Consider the following 26,943-nt stretch of genomic DNA (forward strand, 5'->3'; position numbering starts at 1 on the left):
AGCCTCAGACGCTTACTTGCTGAGACTCTTCACCTCTGTATGTTTTAATCCAGTATCTTTGCCAAGAAAACCCCATGGACAGTATGGTCTGTGGGGTCATGACTGAACAACTGATGAGTAGCAACTCATCAATGCGTATCTTTGTTCCCGAGTCTCCTCTTCCGGCAGAATGAGCTGGGACAGGGGGTGGGCAAGAGTCCCCTCTCCCGGGGCACCCTTCTCCTCCCTGATCCCCTGGAAGATTCAGGGCAGCCCTTCCTCTGGGTACAAGGAGCCCAGCAAGATTGTATGTCCCAGGAGGGCAGGACCTAGCCCAGGCCTGGCATTCAGTTGTTTGTCCTTTGTTCTCAAAGAGGACCATGACATCGTGGAGGTGATGCCATGACATGCAAGTGAATTGGATTTGAGGGAAGCAGGAATGTGCAGGTTCACCAGCCTCACTTTCTCATTGCCCAAATATGGATCGGGACAACTGGAGACGACCCAAGATGCAGCGCAAACCATAGCCTAGTTTGCTTTGGCAAAGGAATCTGTCAGAGAGGGGAAAACCCTCAGGGTTTCCGGCCATTTACCTTCACTCAGGCCAATTGGGGCCCAAACAATGACCAGGTAGGGCTTGGCCTGGGACCTATTATCACCAATAGATGAGAGCCAGAGGATTTGGGTTTTTGTTGTTGTTGTTATTTACTTTTTTAGACAATGGGGGTTAAATGACTCGCCCAGTGTCACATAGCTAGTAAGGGTCAAGTGTTTGGTCTGAGGTCGAATTTGAACTCAGGTCCCGACTTCAGGGCCGGTGCTCTATCCACTGCGCCACCTAGCTGCCCCAAAAGGATTTGGGTTTAAGGATAAATTAATACAGGATAGGTACAAAATCCATCACCAAGCATTTATTGTGCACCTGAGTTTAGCTTAACATTTTGAACACAAAAGTAGCCCAGAAATCGAGCTGGTTCTCAAGGACCATTGCTCCGTGATGGATACAAAGGGACTTAAAATCACTGGAGAGGGCCAATACATTTGCTACTAGGGGAATCTGGGACAGGCTTCCTGAGGGAGGGAGCATTTGAGCTGAGCCCTGAGGTGACCGGGGAGTCTGTGCAAAGTTACATGACGTGACATTTCCCACCTCTATGGCATTCAGCAGGTGCCCAATAGATGCTGGCAGAGTGTATCTGAGAGCTGAGAAAGCGCTTGATCTAGCCCTTCCCCCTCCCTCCTCCTCCGCCTCGAAGAGCCCCAGACCCGGCTGAGCCAAAGGGAGGATCTCATTCTGGGCTCGCTTCCCACGCTCTTGCTCTGGGACCAGTGGAACAAGCAGGGGGAGGGGCCATTTCCCGGTCCCCCGTGCCTGGGGGGCGCGGTGGAGCTCGCCCTCGGGCAGATCGGTGCTCAGGTCCTACGCCACCTCCTCCAGTAAGACCGCGAGCTCTCCAAGGGCTAGGGGCCAAGCCTCGTGCTATCAGAGTCCCCATCCCCGAGTCCAAGGGCACCCCTCAGGGTTTATCGAGACACCCCTTCCCGCAGCCCCCGAGTGTCTAAGGCCTCCCCCCAGGGCGGCTCCAGAATCCAAGGCCGGGCTGGCTAACTTCAGACACTGCGCCCTGCCCCGCGGGTTGGAGGCTGGAGCGCACCTGCCTCCCCCTCCCCCGACCAGCCCCGCCGGCTCCCGGGAGGCCTGGGGGAGGGGCGGCCGCTTAAAATAACCCGGCCCCGCGCGGCGGGGGTGGGGGTGGGGAAGTTGTTGTTGTTGTCGCCGCAGTTGCTGCGGGGGGTGGGGGGAGGAGAACGCGTGACCGGCCCCGCCCCCTCCACGCGTCCGCCCCGCCCCGCTCTGCCAATCCCCGGCCCGGCAGCCCCTAGCCCAGAGCAAGCAGTGCGGCCGAGACCGCGGCGAGCTCGGCGTAGTCAGTGTCGGGGTCACGGTCAGTGTCGGAGGCTACGCCGGCTGCAGCCCGCCCCCTCCGACGTCACCGCGGCCCAGCGGCGGCCGCTGCAGCAGCAGCACCGGCAGACGCTGCCGCGGCGACCCCCGCGGGCCCCCGCAGTCCGCAGCCGCCCCTGGCCGCCCCGGCCAGACCAGGCTTCCCGCCGAACCGTCAGACCCGGGCCATGGCGCAGAGCGGGCAGCCCCCGCCCCCGCCCGAGGAGAACCTGCAGGGTGAGTGCCAGGCTGGGCCCAGAGCCCTGCCCCCCCATCTGCCCACTCCTCTACCCCCCTGCTCCGGGAGGGGCAGCGGCAGGTCCGGCGGCTGGAGGGCAGGGGGACCCGAGGGCTCTGGACGGGGGGGGGGGCGGAGAGTCTTCTATCCGAGGGATTTGGAGCCTGGGCCGGGGGTCCGCGGGGCCGCCCAGGTGGATCCAGGCGCCAGTCCAGGGACCCAGGAGGCATGGGCTCCGGGAGTGGGTGAGTGGATGTCTGCCCGCCCACTGCTCAGCAGTCCTGGAGGCTGGGATCCTAAGGTCAACTCCTTCCACCGTCCCCCCAGCCCAAGGTTTCTGGGCTAAGGCAGCCTCTTCCCCTCCCTGGTCTCAGAAGTTCCGCCTCCCCCTGCCCCCCAAGAGATGAGGGATGATGAAGGGGGCTGAGACGGTGTGATCTCCCCACAGCGGACCTTATATGACCATTCCGGGGGTCCCAAGGGAGTCACCCCCGTACAAACCGACTGTGGAAAGTAAAGCAGAACCTGTCCCGTTTTAGCTTCCAGTGAGCTCCTGCCAGACTTCTGTAAATCATTCATTTTGGTGCGCTCTTCTCAGTGCCTACCTTTAAATAAGAAAAAGAGAAGCAGGCCCTGGTACAGCGGCACTCGGGGCCTGCTGCTGGCTGGGCGGGGTAAGGTGACCGGAGCCGGCTTGGGGTTCTCTGGAGAAGAGGGCAGTGAGTCCCCAGGGAGGGAGGCTTTTCCTACGGATCTGCCTGTGACTTTGTTACTATCTTGAATTGAGTCAATCGGCAGAATCTGAACCTGAACATGGGAATGTTACTTATTATCCTTTGTCAAAGCCTGTGAAGTGACTCTCTGGGGCTCGGGCAAATTGTGGTAATGGAGTTTGCTCAGGCGAAACACCTTGGACTCTCAGGGCTGAGTAGACTGGGCAGAGTCCAGGTGAGGACCTTTCCAAAATAAGACCTTTAACCAAGAAGGAGCCGGGGCCAGGCCATTGCCCAGGATCTGAGCTGCTTGGGCCAGACTTCCCCAGTGAGGGGGTCACCCTGGAGGCTGAAAACGGGCTGCTAAGTTAAGCCTGTGTGTAAGGGACACGTTCTCCAGGGCTGACTCAGGGAGGGAAGGACACTTCCAGCTTCCTAGCTGATGTTGTTTTACTTCGGGGGGGCTTGATGGCTGAGTTTCCCGGGGTCCCAAGTCCATGGGAGGAGGCTCCTGTTTTCATCCTTTGGCTAAGGAGATTCATGGCCCAGAAGATCCTCTATTGAGGAGGAAAAAATCTGGTCTTGAACTGGACAGTAGGAAGAGTTGAGCTCAACTTCTCTGGCTCCTACCCGGAGGTAGTGCAGTCATTGCAAACTGTCATTTTTGAAGTTTGAAATGATTCTGTGTGTGTGTGTGTGTGTGTGTGTGTGTGTGTGTGTGTGTGTGTGTGTGTGTGTGTTTAATGCATTCAGCCTCTGTGGGTTTTAGCAATCATTAACCAAGAAAGGCCAGAGTTCAGCTGCTGCTCTGGGCTTGCCTTTGGAAAACATCACCCAGGCTCTAGGTCCCCCCAAATCTGTCCCCTTGAAGTTGGAAAAGGGGCCTCTGAAAAGCTGCAGGAAAAGTGATAGCAGCCCCTTTGTCTCTTGGGCTTTAAGGGTGGCTTGGCGGTGGGTTTGAGACAGAATTGGCTGCAGATTAGGAATGAAGATTCACAGGCCACCCTTCTGGGGAACCAGGTCTTGGTCTGTAACCTGGAGGCTGGAATCTAGGAATATGGCCCCTAGGCCCTGATGGCCAGCATTTCTTTGTGGAAATGCTTGTCCAGCCCCAGCACCTTTGGATAACTGCTGCCCTGCCTCCCCCTCCACTTCAGAGGGGAGGGCTAGCCTGCAGTTACTAACCCTTCCCTGCCCCCACCCCCCAAGGCTTTGGAAAGCAAATGTGGCTTGTACACCATATCTAGATTACTTAGAAGACCTATTGTATTAGATTTAACTGTGTCTAATAGAAAGGCAGTCAGATACAATTCAGTTCAACTAGCATTTCCCATATTGTGATGGGCACTGTGCTAGATTCTGGGGATAGACTTTAAAAAAAAATTACAAACAACATATACATGGAGGCTGCTCAGTGGTTAGAGCACTGGCCTGATGTCAGGAAGACCCAGCGTCAAGTCCATGAAAGGGTTGCACTGGATGACCTTGAAAGTCCCTTCAATCCCAAATCTATACTTCTGTAAGGAAGCATGAGCTATTAGTATTCCTTAAAAATCTGACCTTTATAAGACAGCACCTAGGGGAAGAACTTGGGATAGAAACTGGGATGTGATTTCTTTGGGACGGGACTTGGAGTTGCTAAGTGCAGGTTGGGCCACCCTTTCTTTGGCCCAGGGCACTGAGGGATGGGGGCCTGGCTGGCCTTAAGGCCGGGGAGGTGTCTGGCTCCCAGGGTAGCTCTCTATACCTGAGGCCCCCTAGCTAGCTACTTCTGGGATCTTCCTCACAAGTGGAATGGCGGCCCAGTATAGGGAAAGCCTGGCTAGTCTACTTTACTTAAGGTGTGTCTTGGGCAGGACCTGAACCCCTCTGGGCCTCAGTTTGTCTACCTATAAATGAAGGTTGCTAAGTCCCTTTTAGCTTGTCATAAGCTCCTGGCCTCAGAGCTGGCCAGGACCCTTAGGGCCAGCTAGTTCTAGCTGTCTGACTGAGTTGCCCAGGTCACACAGATAAGGGGCAAAGCTGGGGCTGGGACCCAGGGCCTCAGGCCCCAAATCACTTGCTGTTTGGACTGGGCCAGCAGCAATCAGACTTCCCTCCAATTCCAGTTGGCTTTTCACTTGATCTTCATTTATGTGGCTTTTTGGCATTTTCTCATAATTTAAATCTGTCAGAGGTAATGGGCTTTTAAAATCTTACTTAGCTCAATCATCTTTCCTAGCAACTAGACTCCCTACGACCTGGCTTGCATTGGGCATTTTGCCTCTGCATTAAAATCTAAATTTAAACTCTTGGGGAGTACAGAGTGAGGTCCTCCCAATGCTCCGTTAACTTCCTGCTGCTTGTAGACATCCGAATCAAACTGCTGTATTATGGGGTGTGGGAGGATGGACTCGCTACTGGAGGACTTCAGCTGGGGCTGCTTCCCTCCACCATTATTCTACCTAGAACAAGCTGGTGACACACATGTAAAGGAGTGGAAACTTGCATTCCGCCCAGCCTGTGTACGTGCAGCCCTACACTCACAGCCTCCTCCAGGGCTCAGTTGCTGTTGGTGCCATCTTGTGGGGATGGGCAGCTGCCCCGTAGGAGCCTGGCTCACTGGGCAAAGGCAGGAGTAACTGCCCAGTTAAAGTTTGTGCCGTGGCAGGGCTCCTCTTCCACCTACGCCATCCTAACGTGATCGCCTCTGGCTGGCTCATGGGGCAGAAAGTGTGGGCCAGCCAAGTCTAGACAGTGCCAAGTCCAGACGCTTCCCTTTCCCTCTCTGAGGAGCAGCATGCTCAGAGAGCCCCAGCAGTTGATTTCAGGGTTTTGAAGGTTCCTCTCCTTTCCCCTGCCTTGTAATAAATCATGATGGGGAGGGAGGGATGCTGGATCGGTTTCCTTTCCTCTTACAGCTCCCGACCTCTCGCCCCTAAATGGGGTGTCCTGGGGACAGGCTCCCAAGCACTCCTCACCTTAGGGGTGGAAGGGCCTGCTGGCGTTGGCCTCAACCAGCTTTCCGTTCCTGGAGGGCCAGGACAGTGGGGCTTTTATCTTAGCCTCCTTAGCACCTAGCACAGTATCTAGCAGACCATAGGTGGTTCGTAAATTGTTGCTGGTGGTCAGATCTAGTCCAGTCCCCTATTTTCCAGTTAGGTAACTTGGGGCCCAGAGGGCCACAATCTTTTCCCAGGTGCTCAGTGTCCAGGATGAGCTCTGCTTCCAAAGCCAGCATTCTGTTTATCAGCCTGCCCTGCTGCCAGTGCTATGAGTAGCATCTATGAACTCTTCCTTGTAGAAAATCAGACTTAATAATAATGATTCAAATACTAAAATAGTAACTCACTGTGCCTGATATTGTGCTTTGAGGTTTATTGACATATTCTTCACACAAGGTATCATGGCAGTGGGGGGTGGGATCCATGAGTACTGGCTTCAGGTATTTGAAGTGCTTTCCAGGGGAAGGGGCTCTTCTGCTCAGCCCAGAGCAGAGCTTGGAGCCAAGTGTTGAAGTGGTCCAGAGACTTGTTGTCAAATCAAACTTTCCCACCTGTGGAGCTGGGCAAAGGTGGCTGCATTATCTTAGGAGAGGTGGGTCCTTACTTCCAGAAGGGTTTCAGGCAAGGACTTGGACAATTACATTCTTTTTCTGAAGCCCAGGGGATTCTTTGTTAGGCAGCCTTTGGACTAATTGGTCCTGGAAATCCCTTCCTACCCTTACATTCTGTGGAGTAGCTCGTCTGTGGCTCTGGGGAAACAATATGAAAGGGAGAAAAACAAAAACATGCAAAAAATCCTTGTTTCTGTTCTACAGATGGGAAAGGGAATCATAGAATGTTGGAGTCAACATAGTCTTTGGAAGTGATCTAGTCTGCCCCCCTCTGGAGAGAAGGAAAACTGGGTGAGAGCCAGAGAGGGGGAGTCGCCTCAGCCCCAGGTATACTTGAGAGAAAAGGGAAGGCCCCTCCTTCTGAGACCTCAGGCTGCTCATAGCACAGCTTTGTTCCCAGGGCTTTCCCTTGGGGGCCACAGAACTGGAAAGCCTGCCCCCCCAGATAACCAGAGTGCCTGGAGCTGCCCTGCATGTGGGGCTAATGGCATCCCAGATGGAGAGCAGTTGAGGCCTGCCCTCATTTTAAAAATTTTGTGCTTAAGAAACCCCAAATAAATGAGCATTTCCACATGTGAAGGAGAACAGAGGAATGCAGATAAGCCTGCAAATCTTTTATAGACCTTTGTCTTTAAGTAGATGATTAATTCAACATTTAACTTTGAAAGGTGGCCTGCTTATCTGTTTCCTTTTAGCTTTCTTTCTGTTCTCTATTATGAATTAAAAAAAAAAGATTAAATGTCCCACTTTTCTTTTTCTTTTTTGGGTAGGTTAAGCCAGGACCACCTTTTCCTTTCACCAACCCTCAGTGATTTAAAAAAAATACCCTTATCCCATGCATAATCAGAAAAGAGGGGGCAGCTAGGTGGCAAGCAGTAGATAGAGCACTGGCCCTGGATTCAGGAGGATCTGAGTTAAAATCCGGCCTCAGACATATAACACTTACTAGCTGTGTGATCCTGGGCAAGTTACTTAACCCCATTGCCTACCCACAAAAAAAAAGCCAAAAAATGGTCAGATCATTCTTTTGGGGCAGCTAGGGGCGCAGTGGATAGAGCACCAGCCCTGAAGTCAGGAGGACCTGAGTTCAAATCTAGCCTTAGACCAAACTCTTGACACTTACTAGCTGTGTGACCCTGGGCAAGTCACTTAACCCCAATTGCCTAAAAAGAAAAAAAAACATAATCAGAAAAGAACAAATTCCCGTATGGGACATCTCCTAGGTTACTATCTGTGTCTTTTTCTCTATCCTTTTTTTCCCCATTTATGTTTTTCTTTTTCCTTTCTCCCCCCCGCCACTAGTGTTTTGCTTTTGACCACTGCCTCCTTCAGTCTCTCCTCCCTTCTATTATCCTTTTCCCTTTTCTTCCCCTTTGCCCTTACTCCTTCTTCCCTCCCTTCTATCCCCCCTCTCTTTTCTTTCCCCTTTTCCCTCCTACTGGCTATAGGGCAAGTTAGATTTTTATACCTAACTGATTATGTTATTCCCTTCTTGAGCCAAATCTGATGAGAGCAAGGTTCAAACAATGCTCACCCCCCTCCTTTCTTTCCCTCTGCTGTAATAGAATTTTCTGTCTTTTCCTGTGATGTAATTTACCCTTGTCTGCCTTCTCCTTTCTCAGTAGATTTTCTAGGATCAGACTAATCCACTTACTTGGATCCATTTAACCAACTTGATTAGATTTTTTTTTTATCATCACATCAAAATCAACTTATATCCACCCCCTTTAGGTATACTCCTTTAACGTGGTGTAATAACAAACAGTTCTCAAGAGTTGCACAAGTGTCATCTTCCCTTGTAGTGATGTAAACAGTCCACCCTTATTAACAGCATTTTGTATCTTTCTGTCCCATTTACCTTTTCATGTCTTTCTTGAATCTTGTACTTGAAGATCAAATTTTTTCTTGAGCTCTGATCTTTTTATCCGGAAGGTTTGGAAGTCCCCTATGCCGTTGAATATCCATCTCCTCCCTTGAAAAATCATGCTCATTTTTGCAGGGTAGTTGATCCTTGGCTGTAATCCAAGCTCCTTTGCCTTAGGGATTATCATATTCCACTCCCTAACGTCTTTTAGTGTGGAAGCTGCAAGGTCTTGTGTAATCCTAACTGTGGTTCCGTGATATTTAAATTGTTTCTTTCTGGCTGCTTGCAGAACCTTCTCTTTCATCTGGTAATTCTGGAATTTTGCTATTATATTCCTTGGTGTTGTCAATTTGGGATCTCTTTCAGGTGGTGAGCGGTCTAATTCTTTCTATGGTTATCTTACCTTCTGGTTCTAGGACTTCTGGGCAGTTTTCCTTTATGATTTCCTGAAAGATACCGTCCAGGCTTTTTTTTTTCATCATGATTTTCAGATAATTCAATGATTTTTAAATTGTCTCTCCTGGATCGATTTTCTGGGTCAGTTGTTTTACCAATGAGGTATTTTATGTTTTCATCTATTTTTTCATTTTTTTGTTTCTGTTTGACTGATTCTTGCTCTCTCATAGAGTCATTAGTTTTCATTTGTCCAATTCTAGTTTTAACAGATTGTTTTCTTCTGTTTTTGTACTTTTTTCTTCAGTTGGCCAATTGTATTTTTAAGGGATTTGTTTTCTTCAGTGCACTTTTTTTCCAGTTGGCCAATTGTATTTTTTAAGGACTCTTCTACCTCTCTCATTAGACTTTTAAAATCCTTCTTGAGCTATTCTAAGAAGGTTTTTTTGGGCTTCAGACCAGTTCATATTCCCTTTTGATGTTGCAGGTGTGGGTTTGTTGACAATGTTGTCCTCTTCAGAATTTCTGTCTTGATCTTCACTCTTCTCATAATATGAATCTATGGTACGTTTCTTTTTATTCATGGTGTTTATTTATTCCCTGGCCTTTAAAGAGATTGAGCTCTCTTGCTGGGGAACAGAGGGCACTGACCTAAGCTTCTTGTGTTGGGAGCCCAGGTCTTGGTCACTGGCTTTGTGTTCTGGGGCCTCATATGTTGGCAATTGAAGGCTGTAGGGTTTTGGCAGCTTACCTCGTGTTGGGCTGGAATCAGCAAGGCTGGAACTTTCAGGCAATTCTAGGTTGCCTGCTTTTCCTTTGCTTTAGCTTTCTTCAGCTCCTTTTAGATGGGTGCTGCAGGATGTTTATCTGCCTGGGGCCCCTTGCAGTCCTGCCTCCCTCGTTTCTGCTAATGCACTGGGAGATTCCTTTGTGGTAGAGTGCCAAGGCACCTGGTAGTTTTCTGAGCTGGTTTCCACTGGTTCCCCTGCCTTCACTGAGGCCCTCAGAGGTCCAGGTGTTGGTGTTTGCCTGCTCTACCACCTGGGCTTCAGGATCTCCTCCTGGTTGACAGTTGGAGGCTGTAGGGTTCTGACAGCTTACCTGGTGTTGGGTTGGAATCAGCAAGGCTGGGACTTTAGGAAGACTCTAGGTTGTTTTCTTCAGCTCTGTTCAGATGAATGCTGCAGGGCGCTTATCCGCTTCGGGTCTTTTTTAGTGCTGCTTCCCTTATTTTTGCTGAGGCTCTGGGAGACCCATTTGCTGGGCTGCTGCACTGCTGTTCCCCCTTCTTTCTTCTAGTTCAGCTGTTCCAGGGTTTTGTATTTCTGGGGTGATATTTTCTAGGTTTTCAGAGGTTGATAGGGGAGGGTGAGAATGACTACCTTTTTACTCCCACCACACAATAATATTCAGTTACATTCATATACTATAGTTTGTTTAGCTAGTTTCCAATCTCTGTGCATCCTCAGTTTCCAGGTTTTTGCTCTAAATTTATAGTTTATTTACTCTGAAAACTTAGTTCAATTAAAAAAAAAGCAGGTTATTAAGTGTTGACTGTGTGTTCAGCACCAGGGCTCCAAAGACCAGAATAGTCCCTGCCCTCCAGACCCTTCTGTTCTCCTGGGGGACACAAGAAATAAATAAATGCAACAAATGTTTTATAGTTGGAAGGGATCTCAGGGACCACCTAGCCCAACCCCTTCCTGAAACCCTCAACCCAGCTAGTCAACAAGCATTTCTGAAGCCTGTGCTATGTGTCAAGTACTGTACTGTACCAGTCACCGAGGAGACCAAGAAGAGCAAAGGGGGTTCTGTCCTCTGGGAGCTTATTTTCTAAGGGGGTACCACCTTCATGTAAAGCCTTCCTTGAAGGTACGTCCTGGGGTAGCTAGTTAAGCCCCCAGTCGGGATCCTGCAGCCTCTGCATGAAGCCTCCAATGGTCAGGAAGCCAGGTGTCCCAAGCAGCTGTTCCACTGGGGGAAGGGCTTTCAGGCCTAGGAAGCTTTTCTAGGTGTCCATCTGAAGTTGGTGGCTTGTGCAGCTTCTACCCGGCCTTCCTCATTCTGCCCTTCGGGACCACACAGTACCCTTCAAACTGTGCACTACAGGAGAGCCTCTTCTGCCATGTTCCCTCCCAGTCACCTCCTCCTTCCTGTCTTGTCCTGTCTCGCAGAATGCCTCATGTCCTGTGGGAGGGGACCAGAATCGTCTTCCATGCAGAATTTGTTCTCTAATTCAGGGCTTTTAAATGGTGGGTCATGACTCCATTGGCCCATTAGAATCTAATGGATGGGTGATCAAAAGATGGGAAAAGGCATTCTTCAGAAGTGAAGCCAGCAAGCTCAGTAAATAACTGCTGTGTGCCAAGAACTGTGCTGAGCATGGGGCATTAAAAAAAAAAAAAGCCAAAGGCAGCGGCAGCTTCAAGGAGCTCAGTCTGATGGGGAGATGATATTGAGATCTGTAGAGGGCAAACTGGAGGTCACTGCAGAGGGAAGGTGCTGCCTTGAGGGCCGCCAGGAAGGACCAGCTGAGACCTGAAGGCAGGAGGTAGAAATGAGGAGGGAGGGAGAGCCAATGAAATTGGGGCCTGGAGTCGAGGGTTGTTTTGTGTGAGGAATGGTGATTAGGCTAATGGGGATGGACTGAGAGGGAGAGAGTGTGTGTGTGTGTGTGTGTGTGTGTGTGTGTGTGTGTGTGTATGTGAGAGTGTGTGTGTATGAGTGTGTGTATATGAGTGAGTGAGAGTTATGAGAGTGTGTGTGTATATGTGTATGAGTGAGTATGTATGTATATGTGTGAGAGTGTGTATATGTATGAGTGAGTATGAGAGTGAGTGAGTGTGGTATGTGAGTGTGTGTGAGAGTGTTGTGTTGAGGGATGGAATGCTGGGTAATAAGACTGGAAAGCTGGAAGGGGGCCTGTTGGTGGAGCACATAGGGGAGCCATTGGAGTTAACAGAGGAGGGAATGAGTCAGACCTGCCTGTAGGAAAGGTCCATTTTAGAGATGAGTAGACTTGGGGAGGGACCGAGGGGCAGGTAGACTCCCCAGCAGGCCACTGCATAGTCTAGGTGCAAGGTGAGGAAGGCAGGCACCAGGCTAGTTTGTACGAGGGCCTCTAAACTCTGAACCAGTGCTCCTGCCAAACTTGTTGAAAAATTGGGTGGGTTGATCTGTATGCAAAAATCCTGACTGTGCCTCCCTTGTGCCCATCTTTAATAATCTGCCCCTTGCCCGTGAGGCCAAGCTCCAGTTTGCTGAGCGTCTGTGTGTGTGCCTCCTTGCTCATTGTATTCTGAGATGCTCATTTGGAAAGCCAGACTCATCCTTGGACGTTTTCCCCACGTCTGGGCCTTTCCTGAATAGCACGACAAACGTGGGAAATGTTTCAGACTAGCCATGACTTCAAGGATGTGTGTGGGCATTATAAAGGGCCAAGTGGGGATCTTGCCTATAATCGTTTGCTTATCCATCTTCCAGGCTTTTTGAATGACGTGGGCCATTGGCTGGGTTTTTTCTCACAGACACAACATATTTAGAGACAAAGGGCTCCTTGTGCTGTCCCAAAGTGCCTGGCCTCCCTCCCTTTGCAGGGCCACTCACTCTGGGCAGAGGCAGCTACTGTGCTGGCCGCTTCTGCTGCTCTTGGCAGGAAACACTGGGGAAACAGGGTCCAGCTCTTTGCTGAGCCCGTAGGCGTCTGGCCCTCGGGTCCGAGCCTGCTGGGACTCTTAGGCCACCTGATCCAATGCCCTGCCTTTCTAGATGAGGACAGCAAGGACCAGAGAGGTGAAGGATTCTCCCATGGTCTCCCAAGTGGTAAGTGGCAGAGGCCAGTGTCTTGGCCTCACTGAAAGGCGAGCAGGATGGTTCATGCTTGGTGACAATGACTTCCGGCTTCAAGCTGTGCATATCTGAGTGCTATCTCTCATCCAATTAACCCCTAAGGAAAAGACCTCACAAGAACTTAGGGACTTTCCCCCCATAATAGCAGTGTGTGTGTGTGTGTGTGTGTGTGTGTGTTCTAAATTCTTCATTGGTTCCCATTCCCCAATTTACAGGCATTTGCTTTGTTTCTACTAGTTCTTTGGGCAACAGGATTTAGGGGAAGGCTAGAAATCCTCCCTTACAGCACATTTGAAAAGGTGACCAAAATGACGTCACAATGTCAACATTCAGTGTGTCCGTTTGTGGCTGATGGGACCAATCCAAGCTCGGGAGGCTCTATCACAGGTCAGGCACAAATGTCCGTAGGACCATCGGGAGTGGAGATGGCTCTAAATCTGGGCTCGCATTCCTAAGCAGTTACAAGATGTCAGACAATACTTTCCCTTTCAGGGCTTCTTCCTCTACTGAAAGCTTCCATCCACCTCCACGCCTCAAAGAGGCAAAGGGAATAAGTATTCATTGAGTGCCGGCTGTATTGCAGGCTCTGGACTGAGAGCCCTTCACAGATAGCTCAAAGCACAGCTGACCAGCTCCCTGGATCCAGGGCATCCTGAAGGCCTGGGAGGCCATGCACTCTATAGAGGAAGACACTGGGGCCAGAGTGGGGAAGGCACTTGTGCAGCCGCAGAAGCAGAATCAGACGTGATTTGGGCCTGTTGCCTCTAAGCTGACCGAGGTTCAGAGCAAGGCGGGAGACAGGAGCCTGACTGGGCACAGGGCCAGAACCCACTGACTCTGGAATTGTCTTCTGTTGAATCCCCAGATTTGTTGTTGTCATTTCCCTTGGGGCTCTGGGAGAAAACCCTGGGTTACTAATTACTCCCATATCAATAACACTTGATGTTAATACATGGAGTGCTTTCCTCAGCACAACCCCATGAGGCAGGATGTATACACAGTAGCATCTCCATTTTACAGATGAGGAAACTGAGGCTCTGGTAGCTTTGTGATCCGCTGAGGCCACAGAGACGATGTCCAAGCTCTAGCTGCATGTGGGTCTTCTGCCTTGTGGCATGTGCGAGGGCCAGCTGGGCAGCGTCCTTCAGCTTTGCCCCTGGCTTTGTCCCCACAGGCTCTTGGGTAGAGCTGCACTTCAGCAGTAATGGCAACGGCCATAGCGCTGTGCCAGCCTCAATCTCCGCTTATAATGGCGACATGGAAAAGATTCTTCTGGATGCGCAGCACGAGTCTGGACGGAGCAGCTCCAAGAGCTCTCACTGTGACAGGTAGGTGACCCCTGGCCGTGGGTGGGCTTCTGTTGCCTGAGGGGTGTGTTGGGGGAGGTGCTGCCATTGGTGGGCTTCTTCCCCTTCCCTTCTTCATTGGCCAGAGTCAGGAGTAGACTCCACTGCCGGGCCTGGGAGGAGGGACAGTGTGGGCTGGTAGGAGCTAAGGAAGTCACAGGAGGCTGGCGGGGATCAGGTTTGGAGCCAAAATACCCAGTTTCAATTCAAGCTCCGACACATGGGAAAAGGTGACTTTGGGCAAAGCCCTTCTTCCCTTTCGGCCTCAGTTTCCTTAATCTGTAAGTTGATGGGACTGGAAGATTTCTACAGTCTTGTGTAAAAGCACCTTCTTGAACACTTTTGCTGAATCCCTGGCACTCTTCTTGCCTTCAGAAGAGAATTTTATGATTTCCCTATGAACTGTGGGCAGTCCGTTAATTGGAGATCTCCTCTGACTGTCAGAGGTATCTGGCCCAGATTTCTTCTACCACATAGCCAGCAGTGGGTTCTGTCGCCTCCCAAGTTGGCCCCCTTCCCTTGGGGGAGCTCTTTCTGACATCGAGCATAACTTGGTTCTTTTGCCCTGTCCATGATTTGGTCCAAGTAGAAGAACTTTCCTTAGGAGGGGCTTTCAGCTACTTGCTTACAAATGTCTTGTTTTCCTGAATCTTTTCTTCTTCAGGATAAACATAATCTAGTTCCTTTAACCCATGATCATGGTGTGATTTCCACACGTAACAGGGCACTCAAATGTTCCTTTAAAGATGGTGACAACCGGGCTTCAAGGGGAGGAAAAGGATCTGAAGTGGGGGAAGGGAAACCTGACCTTTGTCAGAAAGACTGTCACACATGGGAAGAAGGGAAGGAAAAAGACAACTCTATACTTGCAGCTAAATACAAATTTGAGGCTCTTTTTGAAGAGGAGGGAGCCAAATCTTCTGAGAAGGAAGCATCTATCTGCTGATGTTTGGAAGAATGATAATGTAGAGCCCCAGAAGTCCTAAGAAGCTGGGATCCTTTAGTAACAGTCAGAGGAAGAAGAGAAGACCATGGTGATGGGTCAGGGCCATTGAGGCAGCTGTCAGCCAACTGGAGGACAACAGAGACAGATGCCTGTTGTCTTTGCTGGGTGTGTGTATCCATGATATGACATTCTCAGTGGTCGCAATGGAGATGGCTCCTGAGAAAGGAACATAGACTTGTGGCCCAGGGTTTTTAAGTCTCGGCATGATAGAATTCTGACCAAGGATGGAGCACACCTAACGTGGGTTAGTTGCCTGGTGTCTTGTAAATATCATCCAAAAGTCTTCAAACTCAAAAGGACAGGAGAAAGCTAAGACTGCCCAGATGTCTCCACTAAGTCTGACCCCAAGCGGAGAAACTACCATGAAGGAAAAAGAATAATTGCATTGGGGGACAGCCAGAAGTTCACAGGAGGCAAAATCTAAGAAAGGGGTCAGGAATAAATGGACCAAAAGCATGTATTAATCACCTACTGGGTGCCAGACACCAGGGATCCAAAGAGAAAATGAGACATTTTCTGCCTTGATGAATCATACATCCTATAGCAAGAGACAACATAAGTAAACTTAAGCCTACAACTGAAGTATACGCCTAATGCCCACAAAGTCAGTTTGGGTGAGTTGAACGACTCAAAGAATGTCTTCGTGGCTCCCTGTCAGCTTGGCAGAAGGTCTCCAGTGGAGCGCCCCATGGATCTGTGCCACTTAATGTTTTTTTCCATGCCATGAATAAGGCTATGGATAACGGAAAGCCGGGAGGGAAAGCCAACACTGGATGAAAGCTAGAACATTGGAAGTAGTCTGAGAAAATGGAATTCTATGTGGATAAATGCTCCGTGTTAGTGTAGGAGGAGGCAGGGTGAACAGTCGTCTGAAAAACACTGAGGTTTTAGTGGATATACATCTAATGGGAGTCACCAATGAGAAGGAACAACCAAAGGGCTTTGTTTGTAGACACTGAGCTTCCAGGAATAGGGCAGGGGACAGCCCTCTGCTCACCGCACATCCCGCCGGGAGGTCTGTTCAGTTCTGGCGCCATGGGTCAGGAAGGCCACAGATATACTGGAGGGGTGCAGAGGAAGGAGACCAGGATATGTTGTATGAGGGGGATCCGAAGGACAGAAAGGGACAGGGGGGCCGGGTTCAGTTATCTGAAGGGGGATCAGACTTGTCCTGTTGGGCCCCAGATGACGGGGCAGAACCAGCTGCCTGGCTGGTTGGCTTAGCAGAAAGGGTCTCCATACTTGGACTAGTCAGATCACTCATCTGTAGCTTTGCTCTCTGAAAAAGGAATGCTAACAGCACATTTTTGCCCTTTGCCCCTAACCCTTACTTTTGTCAAGCCCACCTCGTTCACAGACACCCCAAGATATTAACAGGACTTGTGAAACAGATACTCACAGCATTGGAGAAAAGAACAGCTCCCAGGTAAGGGGGGGCGTGTCAGAGGGTGTCGAGGGTAGCACCTGATGGAGGAGATGCTGGGGGATGGGTCGCTCTTCCCTAATGGAGTGTCCCACCTGGCATCTCAATGCGGAGAACAGGGGCCCCACTAAGCACAGGATTTTGCCCTGGCCCTCAGATTCTGTTGGCAGTGGAGGTGAGCAGGTGGGTAGTGTTTGGGTAGCTGTGACCAAGCCCCAAGGTCACTTTAGGATTGATACCAGTCAGGTACAGAGAGAGAATTCGCAAAGCTCACGAACAAAAGTTTATTTACAAATCAATAGCACTAAGCAGGAAATGCCCGCATGGCTCCTTGCTGTCAAGGCGTGGGGGTATTCCTTCATCTGCCTGGGCTGCAGGGGTGTGTTTTGTGAGTTCGGAGACCTGATGCAGATCCCACCTTGGCTTCCTAATTCCCTGTGGGCATGCCCTATGATCTCTCCAGGTCTCAGTTTCCCCATTTTTAAAGTGATTCTTTGACTTCTGCTAGAAGGTCACTGCGGCCCTGGAGAAAATCATGAAATCTGCACAGTCACACACAGACTTGGTGGCCAGCTTTGACTACTCTTGGGTTGTAGGGCCACAAACAACACGCACACACAGTCTGTTACTGGTGCCATGCTCTCATCCTCTGATAGGGTCAGTGTAAGACAGGGCATGTGCTCCAGGTGGGCAGAGACGCAGGGCCCCCCTCAAGGCCAATCCCCACCCTCTGTGCTGGGAGGGGTGTCAGAATCCAGCTCCACTTGTATCTGCACAGCGGGCATCCCCTCTACTGGCCCTCCTGTGATCTGGTGAGGAGCCGATCAGTACATCCAGCCCAGCACCAGCAGGAGGCTGCTCTGTTGCCCTTCTGCAAGGCCTCCCTCACCTCACGGGAAGCAGATGAGGCTCTGAATGCCGAGAAAGCTCAGCATAGAGGGCCTCCATGTGGCCACTGCCCTGAGGGAGGGTCTGGAGGGGAAGGGCCCCTCCCCCCCATCCCCTGGGTTTCAAGTAGCTTCTGCTTTGTTTTAGTCTGAAGAAGATTACATGGAGAGACGGAAAGAAGTGGAGAGCATCCTGAAAAAGAACTCAGACTGGATCTGGGACTGGTCCAGCAGGCCCGAAAACATCCCCCCAAAGTGAGTGTGGGTGCTGCCATACTGATGGTGGATGGAAAAGTGGGGGGCAGGGGGGGAAGCAGAGGAAGGGAGACTGGGGTGGAGGGAGGGGGAGTTTAGGGGAGTAGAGGAGGGAGGGGGTTTGGAGGAATAGAGGGAGGGGGGTTTGGGGGGGCAGAGGAGGAAGGGGGGTGGAGGGAGGGGTTTTGGGGAAGCAGAAGAAGAGGGACTGGGGTGGAGGGAGGGGGGAGGTTTGGGGGAGCAGAGGAGGGAGGGTTGGGGTGAAGGGGCCCTCACTCCAGGAGCGCTCATCCTCACCACCCATTTCCTTTTGCCCCAGGGAGTTTCTCTTTAAGCACCCAAAGCGCTCAGCCACTCTCAGCATGAGAAACACGAGTGTCATGAAGAAGGGGGGCATCTTCTCAGCAGAGTTCTTGAAGGTTTTCCTCCCATCCCTGCTGCTCTCTCACTTCCTCGCCATTGGGTTGGGGTAAGTGCCTTTGTGTTCCAGTCTTGGTGTGTCTGCCTTGGGATGCGGGTGAGCCTCTGGCAGGAGAAGGCATCGGCCTTTGTGGCCTCAAGAACTGAGCTGCTGTGTCCAGAGAAAGTGTTTTCTGGACAAATGCATAGAGAAAATGGGACTTGGACATCCTCACTTAACATTCCACTTAACAGAAATGAAAATGTGGGAGAGAGGTCGGGCAGTGAGGCAGAGAGCTCAGAATTAGTGATATTTATGGAATCACAAAATCACAGAATTTTAGAGGAAGAAAAGGCCTGGGTGGCCATCTGATCTACACCAAACTTGGCAGGGGAAGTAACAATGGAATGCAGTCATTTTTTCATCTAGTAATTACAGAAGCGTTTTGGAAATCTTGACCTTCAAAACCCGCGTCTTGTGGGAAATGGACTGTTCCTGAATCTCCTCTGTCTGCGTCTCGTAAGTCTGGGGCTACACTGGTCTAGAGCGGTGAACAAGCATCTGTTACGTGTGTCTGCCCACATGTAACAGTGCTGAGCTCTGGGCCAAGACCCAGTCGCTGCCATCAGTGAGCTCCCAGCGGAAAGGAGACAAGATGCAAACCAGCTCTGCACGCATACTGTGGAGACAGTGGCTGAGGAAAGGCACTAGCAGGGAGGGGCTGCTAAGGGGGGGGGGGGTTCAGCTGGGCAAGGCAGGAAGCCTGGAGTCAGAGAGATGTTTCAAAGGTAGAATCCTCCATACCTGGGACATGCCCTTCTTGTCCCCAACAACTCTCCTGGCTTCCCCCAAGTCTCTGCTGATGACCTGCCATCTGGGAGTTTCAGGGAAAGAAGACACCCCATCTCCCGGCTCTGGGCAGTTTTTTTGGCTGATCCCCATTTCTGGAATGCTCCATCTATGAGTGCTGGACTGGGAGTCAGGAAGGCCTGAGTTCACATCTCATCTCAGACACTTACTGTGTCACCCTGGGCAAGTCATTTCAGCTCTTTGCCTCACTTTCCTCATCTGTAAAATGCCTGCTAGGGCTGTGGTGAGGCTGTGTGAAGCACAGAACCTGGTGCATAGTAAGCGCTGCGTAAATACTCATGATGCCCCTTGGTTTCCTGCAGATCCCATCTTCCATAGGCGGTCTTTCCCAACCCCTCTTAGGGCCGTCCCTACGTTCGTCCTTTCCCATTGCTCCTGCTCCCAGCTGGTTTGTACACGTTTGTTTGCTCATTGTCACCCACTGCAGTGTAAGCTCCTCGGGGCAGAGACTGGCTTGTGCCCACTTTTTTTCCCTGGCACTTGGCACAGGGTCTGGCACACACTAGGCACTTAGTAGGTGCTCCTTGGTGACTGACAGGTGTGCACTGAAGCGAGCAGAATAACGAGGATGCTTTATACTGTAACAGCAATGCTGTGGAGACACACGTTTTTCAGCACTGTGACAGCCACACAGGACTCCAGAAGACAACTTGGGACAAAACCATCTGCCCCTCTAGATAGAAACTTCTCTTCCTGACAGAATTCTAGAACAGATCCATCAGACGTGCAGCCTGCACTCCTAAGGGGGGCAGAAACCAGATTAAAGCATAACTGGGGGATGTTTAAGAATATAAATAAAAATACCATTTAGAAGCAGGACACACATAATGTTACTATGCGGTGTCTAGGTCAGTATGCCTCCCACTGGCCGCGTCCCGCCATGGAGCTCCTTGTGTGGCTTAATGGCCATGCGCTTGCCCTCGCTGTTCTGGAAGGTAAATGTGAAGAGGGAAGTCGTGACCCTCTAGAAAGCTGATCCGCGGTGACCAAGTCTGGCATCAGCCAAAACGGTCATTGCTGTTTTTGACAGGTTTATTCACCTGGCAGACAGTTTGCCTGGGAAGCCTTGGACAAAGGTCTTTTGCCATTCTGGTGGATGGGGTGGAGCAGTGAGCTGGACCACATGTGGCCTGCACCAGATTAGTGTCACTGGGAAATGCTTAACAAAGTAAAGAAAAATACTGTACAACATAGATGATGCTAATTTGTGGTTTTCTTAGTATGCAGCCTGCCTTTCTATTTGAGTTTTACGAGAGTATTGCTGAAGCATGGCTCAATGGATAAACCCAAAGAATGGTCATTAAAATGTGGGGGTCCTTTTGAAAGCTTGCAGAGGATTGTCAGTCAGTAAAGATGAAGTACCTACTGTGTGTCAGGCCCTGTGCTAAGCACACATTGGGGCTATTTTCCTGACTTGAGTAAAAGCATAGATAGTGTCCTCACCAAATCTGCAGGTGACTGAATTGGGAGGGACATGTGGTCCCCTGGATGTCAGTCAAGCCAGGCTGGAAAGATGAAATTGAATAGGACTTAGGGCCTTACGTCACCAATGCCAAGACTGTACAGGTTGGGTGGGGGGAGCAGGGAGAGTGGAAACCAGAAACCAGACCTTCTGACAGAAGCTGGGGGTTTCAGAGCATTGCACACTCAGCGTGAGCCACCAGCTGAGCTGGAGCCAGAAAGCTGAGGCAGGTATATGCTCCTTTTAGGGGAGCCCCTCACCCGTAAAGCCTCTCTGTCCTCTGCCTTTTGGCTGGCCTGCCTACATCTGCAGCACTGAGTTCAGGTCCGGGGGCCATATCTCAGGGAGGACATTAACCAGAAGATGGCAGCCAGTGTGGAGAGGTGAGGAAATTAGGGAAGGTTCATCTAAAGAAGAGACTCAGTGGAGAGGGAGAGATGGTGGGGTGGAGGAGCCTTCAGGGATGTTCTAGGGCTGTTGTACAGAAAAGGGATCCCTGAGCAGACCCTTGGCAGCAGGTAGAAACTAAGAGTCAGATTAGTCTGGGCGTGAGGGAAATCTCCCCACCACCATGGATTCTTTCCGAGGGGGATGGGCTGCCCATCACACTGCTGCCACGTCCTCAAGGCTGAGATGCCCCAAATGAAACCACCCCAGCTTGTGCAGTACAGGAAACACCACCTTTGTAAGAATGCATACAAAGTAAATGTCAAGGAACAGAAGTGGGGGACTAAGGATCCGGAAAGGGTGGCGAGTCTGCGGTGGAATTGAGGAGGGAGTGCATGCCTGCAATGGAGCATGGCTGGCTCAGAGACATGGAGGAACCAGGGGTAGGACAGTTTGGCTGGATTGCAGCCTGTGCTCAGTGAGGCTGCAAAGATGGGTGAGGGAGGTGTTTACATCTTGGGATTGAGCAGGAGAATGACCCAGGTAGCCCTGTGCCTGAACTTGAAGGAAGGGCCCTTGTGGAGAGGCAGCTGCAGTAATCTGGCCAGAGATCAGGGGGCTGGGAGTTAGATGGGGGAAATGGGGAGCCATCAGTAGCCCCGTTTGGCATCTCAGTGGACGTGTGCTGTACCTCAGGCTTGTCTGAAGGTGCTTGAGATTCTGTGGCTCCCTCACCTCACCCACAAGCAGCTTCCCAGAGCCCACCGCCTGGGCTTTCATCATGGTTTCAAGTCAAGCTCCTGTTAACGTCAGTGATCCCTGACTGGTCTTATAGCTTCTGAACCAGACTGATGTGGTTTGAAAGAACAAGAAAATGTGTCTCTGCAGACTTTGAAGAGGGATTTACCAGACTGTTGGTGTTAAGTGTGCCCAGGGCTGCTCTAGGGTGTCAGGGGACGGAAAGGAAAGAGCTCCAGGCCCGGACACGAGATCTTCCAGAACTGGAAGGGCTGGGAGTCTCAGAAACGTGATTCAGTGGCATGCCACTTTTCTGCTCTCTAAAAAGAGATGATGGGGCAGCTAGGATATGCAGTGGATAGAGTCAGGAGGACCCAAGTTCAAATCCAGCCTCAGACACATAACACTCACTAGCTGTGTGATCCTGCGCAAGTCACTTAACCCCAGTTGGCCCACGCAAAAATAAATCAATAAAAACAAAAAGAGGTGATCATGTCTGCCCTGGACATCACACCCTCCGGGTACTTTGAGAGGAGGCCAGCGCTTGAGAAGCAGGAAATCACCGATTTCCAGGGTCTTCTCAAACCCCTAATTCAGTCATCGACTGCCAGGCTCTAACTGTCCTTTCCTGTTCCCTCAGGATCTACATCGGAAGACGGCTCACCACCTCCACCAGCACCTTCTAGGGCAGGTGGCCGGGAGTTTCGCCGAGCAGCAGGCTGCTGTCTCTGAGCATGCAGAGTGGTTACCAGAGGAAGTCCGTTCATCCATCTGAGATGTTGACTTGTGTTCATTTGTTGTGTAAATGTCGTGTTCCTAGTTCAGTAGAATGGGAGGATAGATGCCTGTATCCATACCCTGGGCACCAGCGTAGGAGCAGGTCAGACTGATTCACCTCTCCTCTTTGTAGGCTTAGCCCTCGAGTTCTCTGATGACAACCTTTCCTATCCCAATCCTGAGGCTTCCTGGACTTCCATGAAATCCCAAAGCTTCCAAGTTCCCCTAAACAGTGGCTATTCCTTTGAACAAGTGAATCGTGTTCATTATTAAAAGCATTGTGTTTAGGGACCTGTCCAAAATGCTGTAGACCTGCCACACGTGGTCTCAGAAATGCCCCTTTGCCCATTTGCCCTGGCTGGAGCAGCCCCTTGGTGAAGACTTCCCTCTGTTCTGCTGGGTGGTCTTCCTGGGCAAAAGGGAGAAGAGGACGGACGCCCTTGGGGCAGTCTGCTCAGCTTGGGGCAGACCACCCAACACCGATGTTTGAAGTCTCATTCAGTCCCTTGCCCCAGAACCTGATGGGTTTCCTGGTAGGGCCACATGGCTGCCCCTGCTAGGTCTGCTCCATTCTCCGTGCTCTGTGCTAGCCCAAGCTGTGCTCCTTCACCCTGCCCTGTGTCTACTTCAGCGACTGAAACCAGAAGGGGAATAATTCTTTGTTTGCCAAATCCTTCCAAGATGCCCGTGTTAGGTCCGGTTTACCAGAGTTTTGTGAGCCCGCGAGAGGCTCACATCTTCTGTTTCCCTTGGGGCAAATATTTTTCTGAAAGGAGGCCATGTCTTTGCTGTGCTGGACACACTCAACATTTGTTTATATTTGTCCCTGACGTTTCTCCCTACCCCCCTACATCTAGACTGAAATAAATGCAACCTTCTAATTTGAAAAGGAAAATCTCTCCTTTTCTGCCCTCAGCTCCTTCTTCACGTGCAGAAACATGGCCCACGCTAGTTATCACCCTTCTCAGCTCCCTTCTTCAGTCGTGCTACCGAGCCAAACCAAGCACCCCTGAGTCAGGCAGCCCAGTCCCCACAGAGGGTTTAGCTCAGAGACTCAGCCCTCCTTGCTAAGATAAGGAAGAGGGGTTCAAAAAGCAGGTCCAGTTCTGTGGCCAGCCCCCTCTTCAGCCACCTTGCTGATAATTAAGCGAAGTTGACAGCAATTGCCATGTGCCCAAACACCTTAAAAAAATGAAGGATTTTTTGTCTTTATATCCCCTTTACTACTGAGCAGTTCCCTCTCCTGCCCAGCAAACTATTTCTTGTAACAAACAATAAAAGCATTTCGGCCAAATTAGCACATCGCCTGATTCTGACGGCATCTGTGATGTCTAACACCCTTAGTCTGTGACCTTTGCAGAGCAGGGCAGATGGCTGTCAAGAGACACCTAGCAGCACTGACCTCGGCGAGGGCCCTGTCTTGGAGGGGGCAGGGAGCTAGAGAGCACCGGGCCTAGGGTCTGGAAGACGGGAGTCCTGACCTCACCGCTGACATCCCCCCAGCCTACAGCCAGTACCTAGTGAGCCTGTCCATCCAGTCCCTGTATCACCGCCCATCTTAGCAATCTATGGCCAGAAAGGTAAGTGAGGATCTCTCCAGAATCAAAGTCCACATCTGACAGTCCCAACTGGATGACCAAAATTCTGTGATGCTCTAACAGTGACCACTGCCCTGTGTCCTCCCTGAGGTTTTTGAGAAATTGATTTTGAATGAATGACAAGGCATTAAGGACCTACTGCGTGCCAGGCATTGGGCTAGCCACTGGGCACACATGTGAAAGATGTTCTCCTGGGGGAGAACAAGAAAACTTTGGATCTGGGGAGTCCCAGGGATTGTCTTGCCCCTTCAGGCAGTCATGGTAATGACTGATCGCCATCAGGGAGGGATGGAAGCTGCGGAGGGACGTGGCAAGATGTGGAGCATGGCCTGGGGGTCCAAGGTGAGTCGGGGGAGTCAATGAACCACACACATTTCCATATGGGAGGCTCAACCAGCATTGCTGATCTTCGTTTTAGGGAATCCCACCTGGACCATGGCTGTCCCCTGTACTGCCCCGCCTCCTCTCTGCCTCTTCCCTCCTTAGCAATTCCTACCTAAGTCCAGGGGCTCAGGTGTAGTTCATCCCCCTCCCAGGGTCCCTGGTCCTCTGTCCTTAAGAATACCACTGTGGGTAGAAGCCGGAGGGGAAGGAATTCAGAGAGCTGACTCCCCGCCTTCTAGACACGTGCAGCCCACATCACTCAGGACGAGTGAAGGCCAAGGCGCAGTGTTCTTACCCTTCATGGTCCCTCACTGCCCCTTACTCGACCCCCACTACTGTCTGTTGGGTCCAGCAGGTTGGTCCCAGAGCTCCTCCAAGGCTCTGCCACCATTCCGGCTGCATGTCTGAAGTTCCCAGGTTGGTGCAGAAACTTCCCAACTCCACTAGTCCCCACTGCCATTCCTGGCCCTGCATGGTTCCCTGGAGGACCCTCATGACCGTGCAGTCTTCCAGGGAACTAAGGCATTGGGTATCTAACTGGCTTCCCTTCATCTGACCTCTCTGCTCACCAGTCTGCCTTTATCTCTTCTGTGTCCTATTTTAAAGGCTTAGTCAGTCCATAAGCATTTCTTAAGTAGATGGCTAATTGAGAAATCACTAGACCACCTGCCCTCTCTCTATCCCTAGTTCTCTGCCATCCTTGTAGGGGACAATCCACCAATGGGACAGGCAGGAGGCCCCTGAGGAAGTGACAGAGGTCAGCACATGCCAGGGGGCTGTCAATGGTGTCATAACACCCTGACACAGGAAGCCCAGGAATAGCAGTTCCCCCAGCCCCACACCAGCTCCTGCAGCTGTATTGGAGAGACAGGACCTGGCAACAACATAGACAGGTGCTCCAGGGCCTCCGTCTGGTCAGTCAGTCACTGGCTTCAGCCCTAGGTACTGAAGACCAAAAAGCGGAAGCTCTCACCACCAAAGTCCTTGGCACAGAAAGGAATATGACTTTAATTATACAGCCATTCTACCGGAGCCTGTGCCTGGGGGACCCCTCCAACTCCCCCCCACTTCTCCTGTGCCTGGGGGACCCCTCCAACTCCCCCCACTTCTTTAGCTTTCCAGCCACAAACTCCTGCCCAGCACCCTGAGAGGACTCCACCCTGAGGCTAAACCCCGAGCAATGTGGATAACCCACCTGAATCCTTTCCTCAATGAATCACAACCCCCATTCAGTAGTTCAGAATTGGGTCTCTGTGCCAACCTTATTCTCCTGACTTCTTCCCATCCCCCTCCAGCCACCTCCTCATTATGCCCCCTCCTTCACCATGCTCCATAAGTGACAGGCTGGCTTTTGTCTTGGATGTCTACCTCCCTCTTCTGGCTCTCTCTGAGACTTGACTCCCTCCTAATGACAGCCTCCATGACCATCCTTTCCAGAGCTGGCTGCACGTTCACTCTCACCTCTTGCTCCCTGGTCATGGGGGGAGTTCTTCACCTCTTCCTTTAGACTCACTCAGTCCATATCTACCATCGAATCAAAATTCTGGTAGCTATTGCTGAGCAGCCGCCAGGACCCTCCTTTTTTTCCTCAGTGAGGTCAGTCTTTCTCTCCAGCACTCTAGCAGAGGACTTCATCATATATTGACGGTTCCTTCACCTGGCACTTCCTTAACACCCCCATTTGTCAGGACCCCTCTTCCACTATCCTCAGCTCCACTCGCAGATGGTCAGATGCTTGATCTAGCCCCCACCCACTTACCTGAGAGTGATCTTGTCATCTCACCTCTCCCAAACCCAAACCCTGTTCTTCATCCTCACCATGACACTAGTCCCCAAGCCTTGGTTCATTCTTTCTGTGGCTCCACGTTCCTATCGTCCACCATCTGGAGCCCTTGGTGAAGCTGTTCAGCTCTCTGCTGTCTGCTCTCCAGTCCCTGGGTCCCTGATACTGTGGAGTTTTCCCTGCCAAGCCTCATCCTTGGGACCCCATCTCTCCTCTTCATGTGCTGCTGAATGAAAAATCATGACTGTGTGCTGGCAGGCACAATTAACAGGCACATCCTGAGAGCTGGGGTACACAGAAAGGCAAAAGCCAGGGGCTCCGCCCTGCAGGAGCCCACGGGCTAATGGAAGAGGTGACATACACAGGGTAAACTGGAGATATTCCACACACATTCCAAGGAAAGCACTAACATTACAGGGACTTGGGAAAAGCTCCTTGGACAAGGTAGGATTTTAGTGGGAATGGAAGGCAACCAGGAGGGGAAGATAGGGAGCGAGAGAATTCCAGGCATGGGGACATGCATGGAAAATGCCCAAAGCTAGGAGATGGAGTGCCATGCACTGGGAAGAGCGAGGAGACAAGGATCATTAGATCAAAGAGTACTTAAGAGTAAAGTATAAAGTATAAAGCAATGGTAGGACGGGGCCAGGCTAGGAAAGGCATGACATGACAAATGGAGGATTTTATATTTGATCCTGGAATGACAGTGAGCCATAGGCGGTTACTGAGTGGGGACATGGCATGGTCAAACCTGCACTTCAGGCAGCTGAATGAAGGATGGGCTGGAGGCAGGCAGACCCAGCAGTGGCTATTGCAATAGCCCAGATGATGAGGTGAGGAAGGCGTGCACCAGTGTAGGGGCAGGGTCAGAGAAGGGAGGAGCAGAACGTACTGTACTGGACAGCAGATTGGACATGGGGGGAGGGGAGAGTGGGGAGTCCAGGATGGCAACAAGGTTGTGAGCCTAGGTAAAGATGGCTGTGCCCTCAATAGCCATAGCACAATTCAGAAAGGGGAAAGCCTCGGAAGAAAATTTAAGAAGTTCATTTGA

At 51.1% G+C, this 26,943-nt stretch overlaps 1 protein-coding gene across 1 annotated transcript; it reads left to right on the forward strand.

Moving 5' to 3' along the window:
• Positions 1 to 1,859: 1,859 nt before the first annotated feature.
• Positions 1,860 to 23,424, forward strand: BNIP3 (BCL2 interacting protein 3). The gene is made up of 6 exons (XM_020973094.2): positions 1,860 to 2,161; positions 13,751 to 13,904; positions 16,270 to 16,354; positions 17,387 to 17,493; positions 17,813 to 17,962; positions 21,991 to 23,424. Exons 1-6 carry the CDS (start codon positions 2,113 to 2,115, stop codon positions 22,034 to 22,036), a joined length of 591 nt encoding a protein of 196 aa, XP_020828753.1. The 5' UTR covers positions 1,860 to 2,112; the 3' UTR covers positions 22,037 to 23,424.
• Positions 23,425 to 26,943: the final 3,519 nt, after the last annotated feature.

This window comes from Phascolarctos cinereus, unplaced genomic scaffold (assembly GCF_003287225.1).
Source record: "Phascolarctos cinereus isolate Bilbo 61053 unplaced genomic scaffold, phaCin_HiC Scaffold_3;HRSCAF=262, whole genome shotgun sequence".
Taxonomy (NCBI): domain Eukaryota; kingdom Metazoa; phylum Chordata; class Mammalia; order Diprotodontia; family Phascolarctidae; genus Phascolarctos; species Phascolarctos cinereus.

Coding starts and splice junctions, on each gene's coding strand:
- BNIP3 (XM_020973094.2), top strand. CDS start 2,113: ATGGCGCAGAGCGGGCAGCCCCCGCCCCCGCCCGAGGAGAACCTGCAG. Junction 2,162..13,750: donor GCCCGAGGAGAACCTGCAGG/GTGAGTGCCAGG, acceptor TTGTCCCCACAG/GCTCTTGGGTAGAGCTGCAC. Junction 17,494..17,812: donor CCCGAAAACATCCCCCCAAA/GTGAGTGTGGGT, acceptor CTTTTGCCCCAG/GGAGTTTCTCTTTAAGCACC.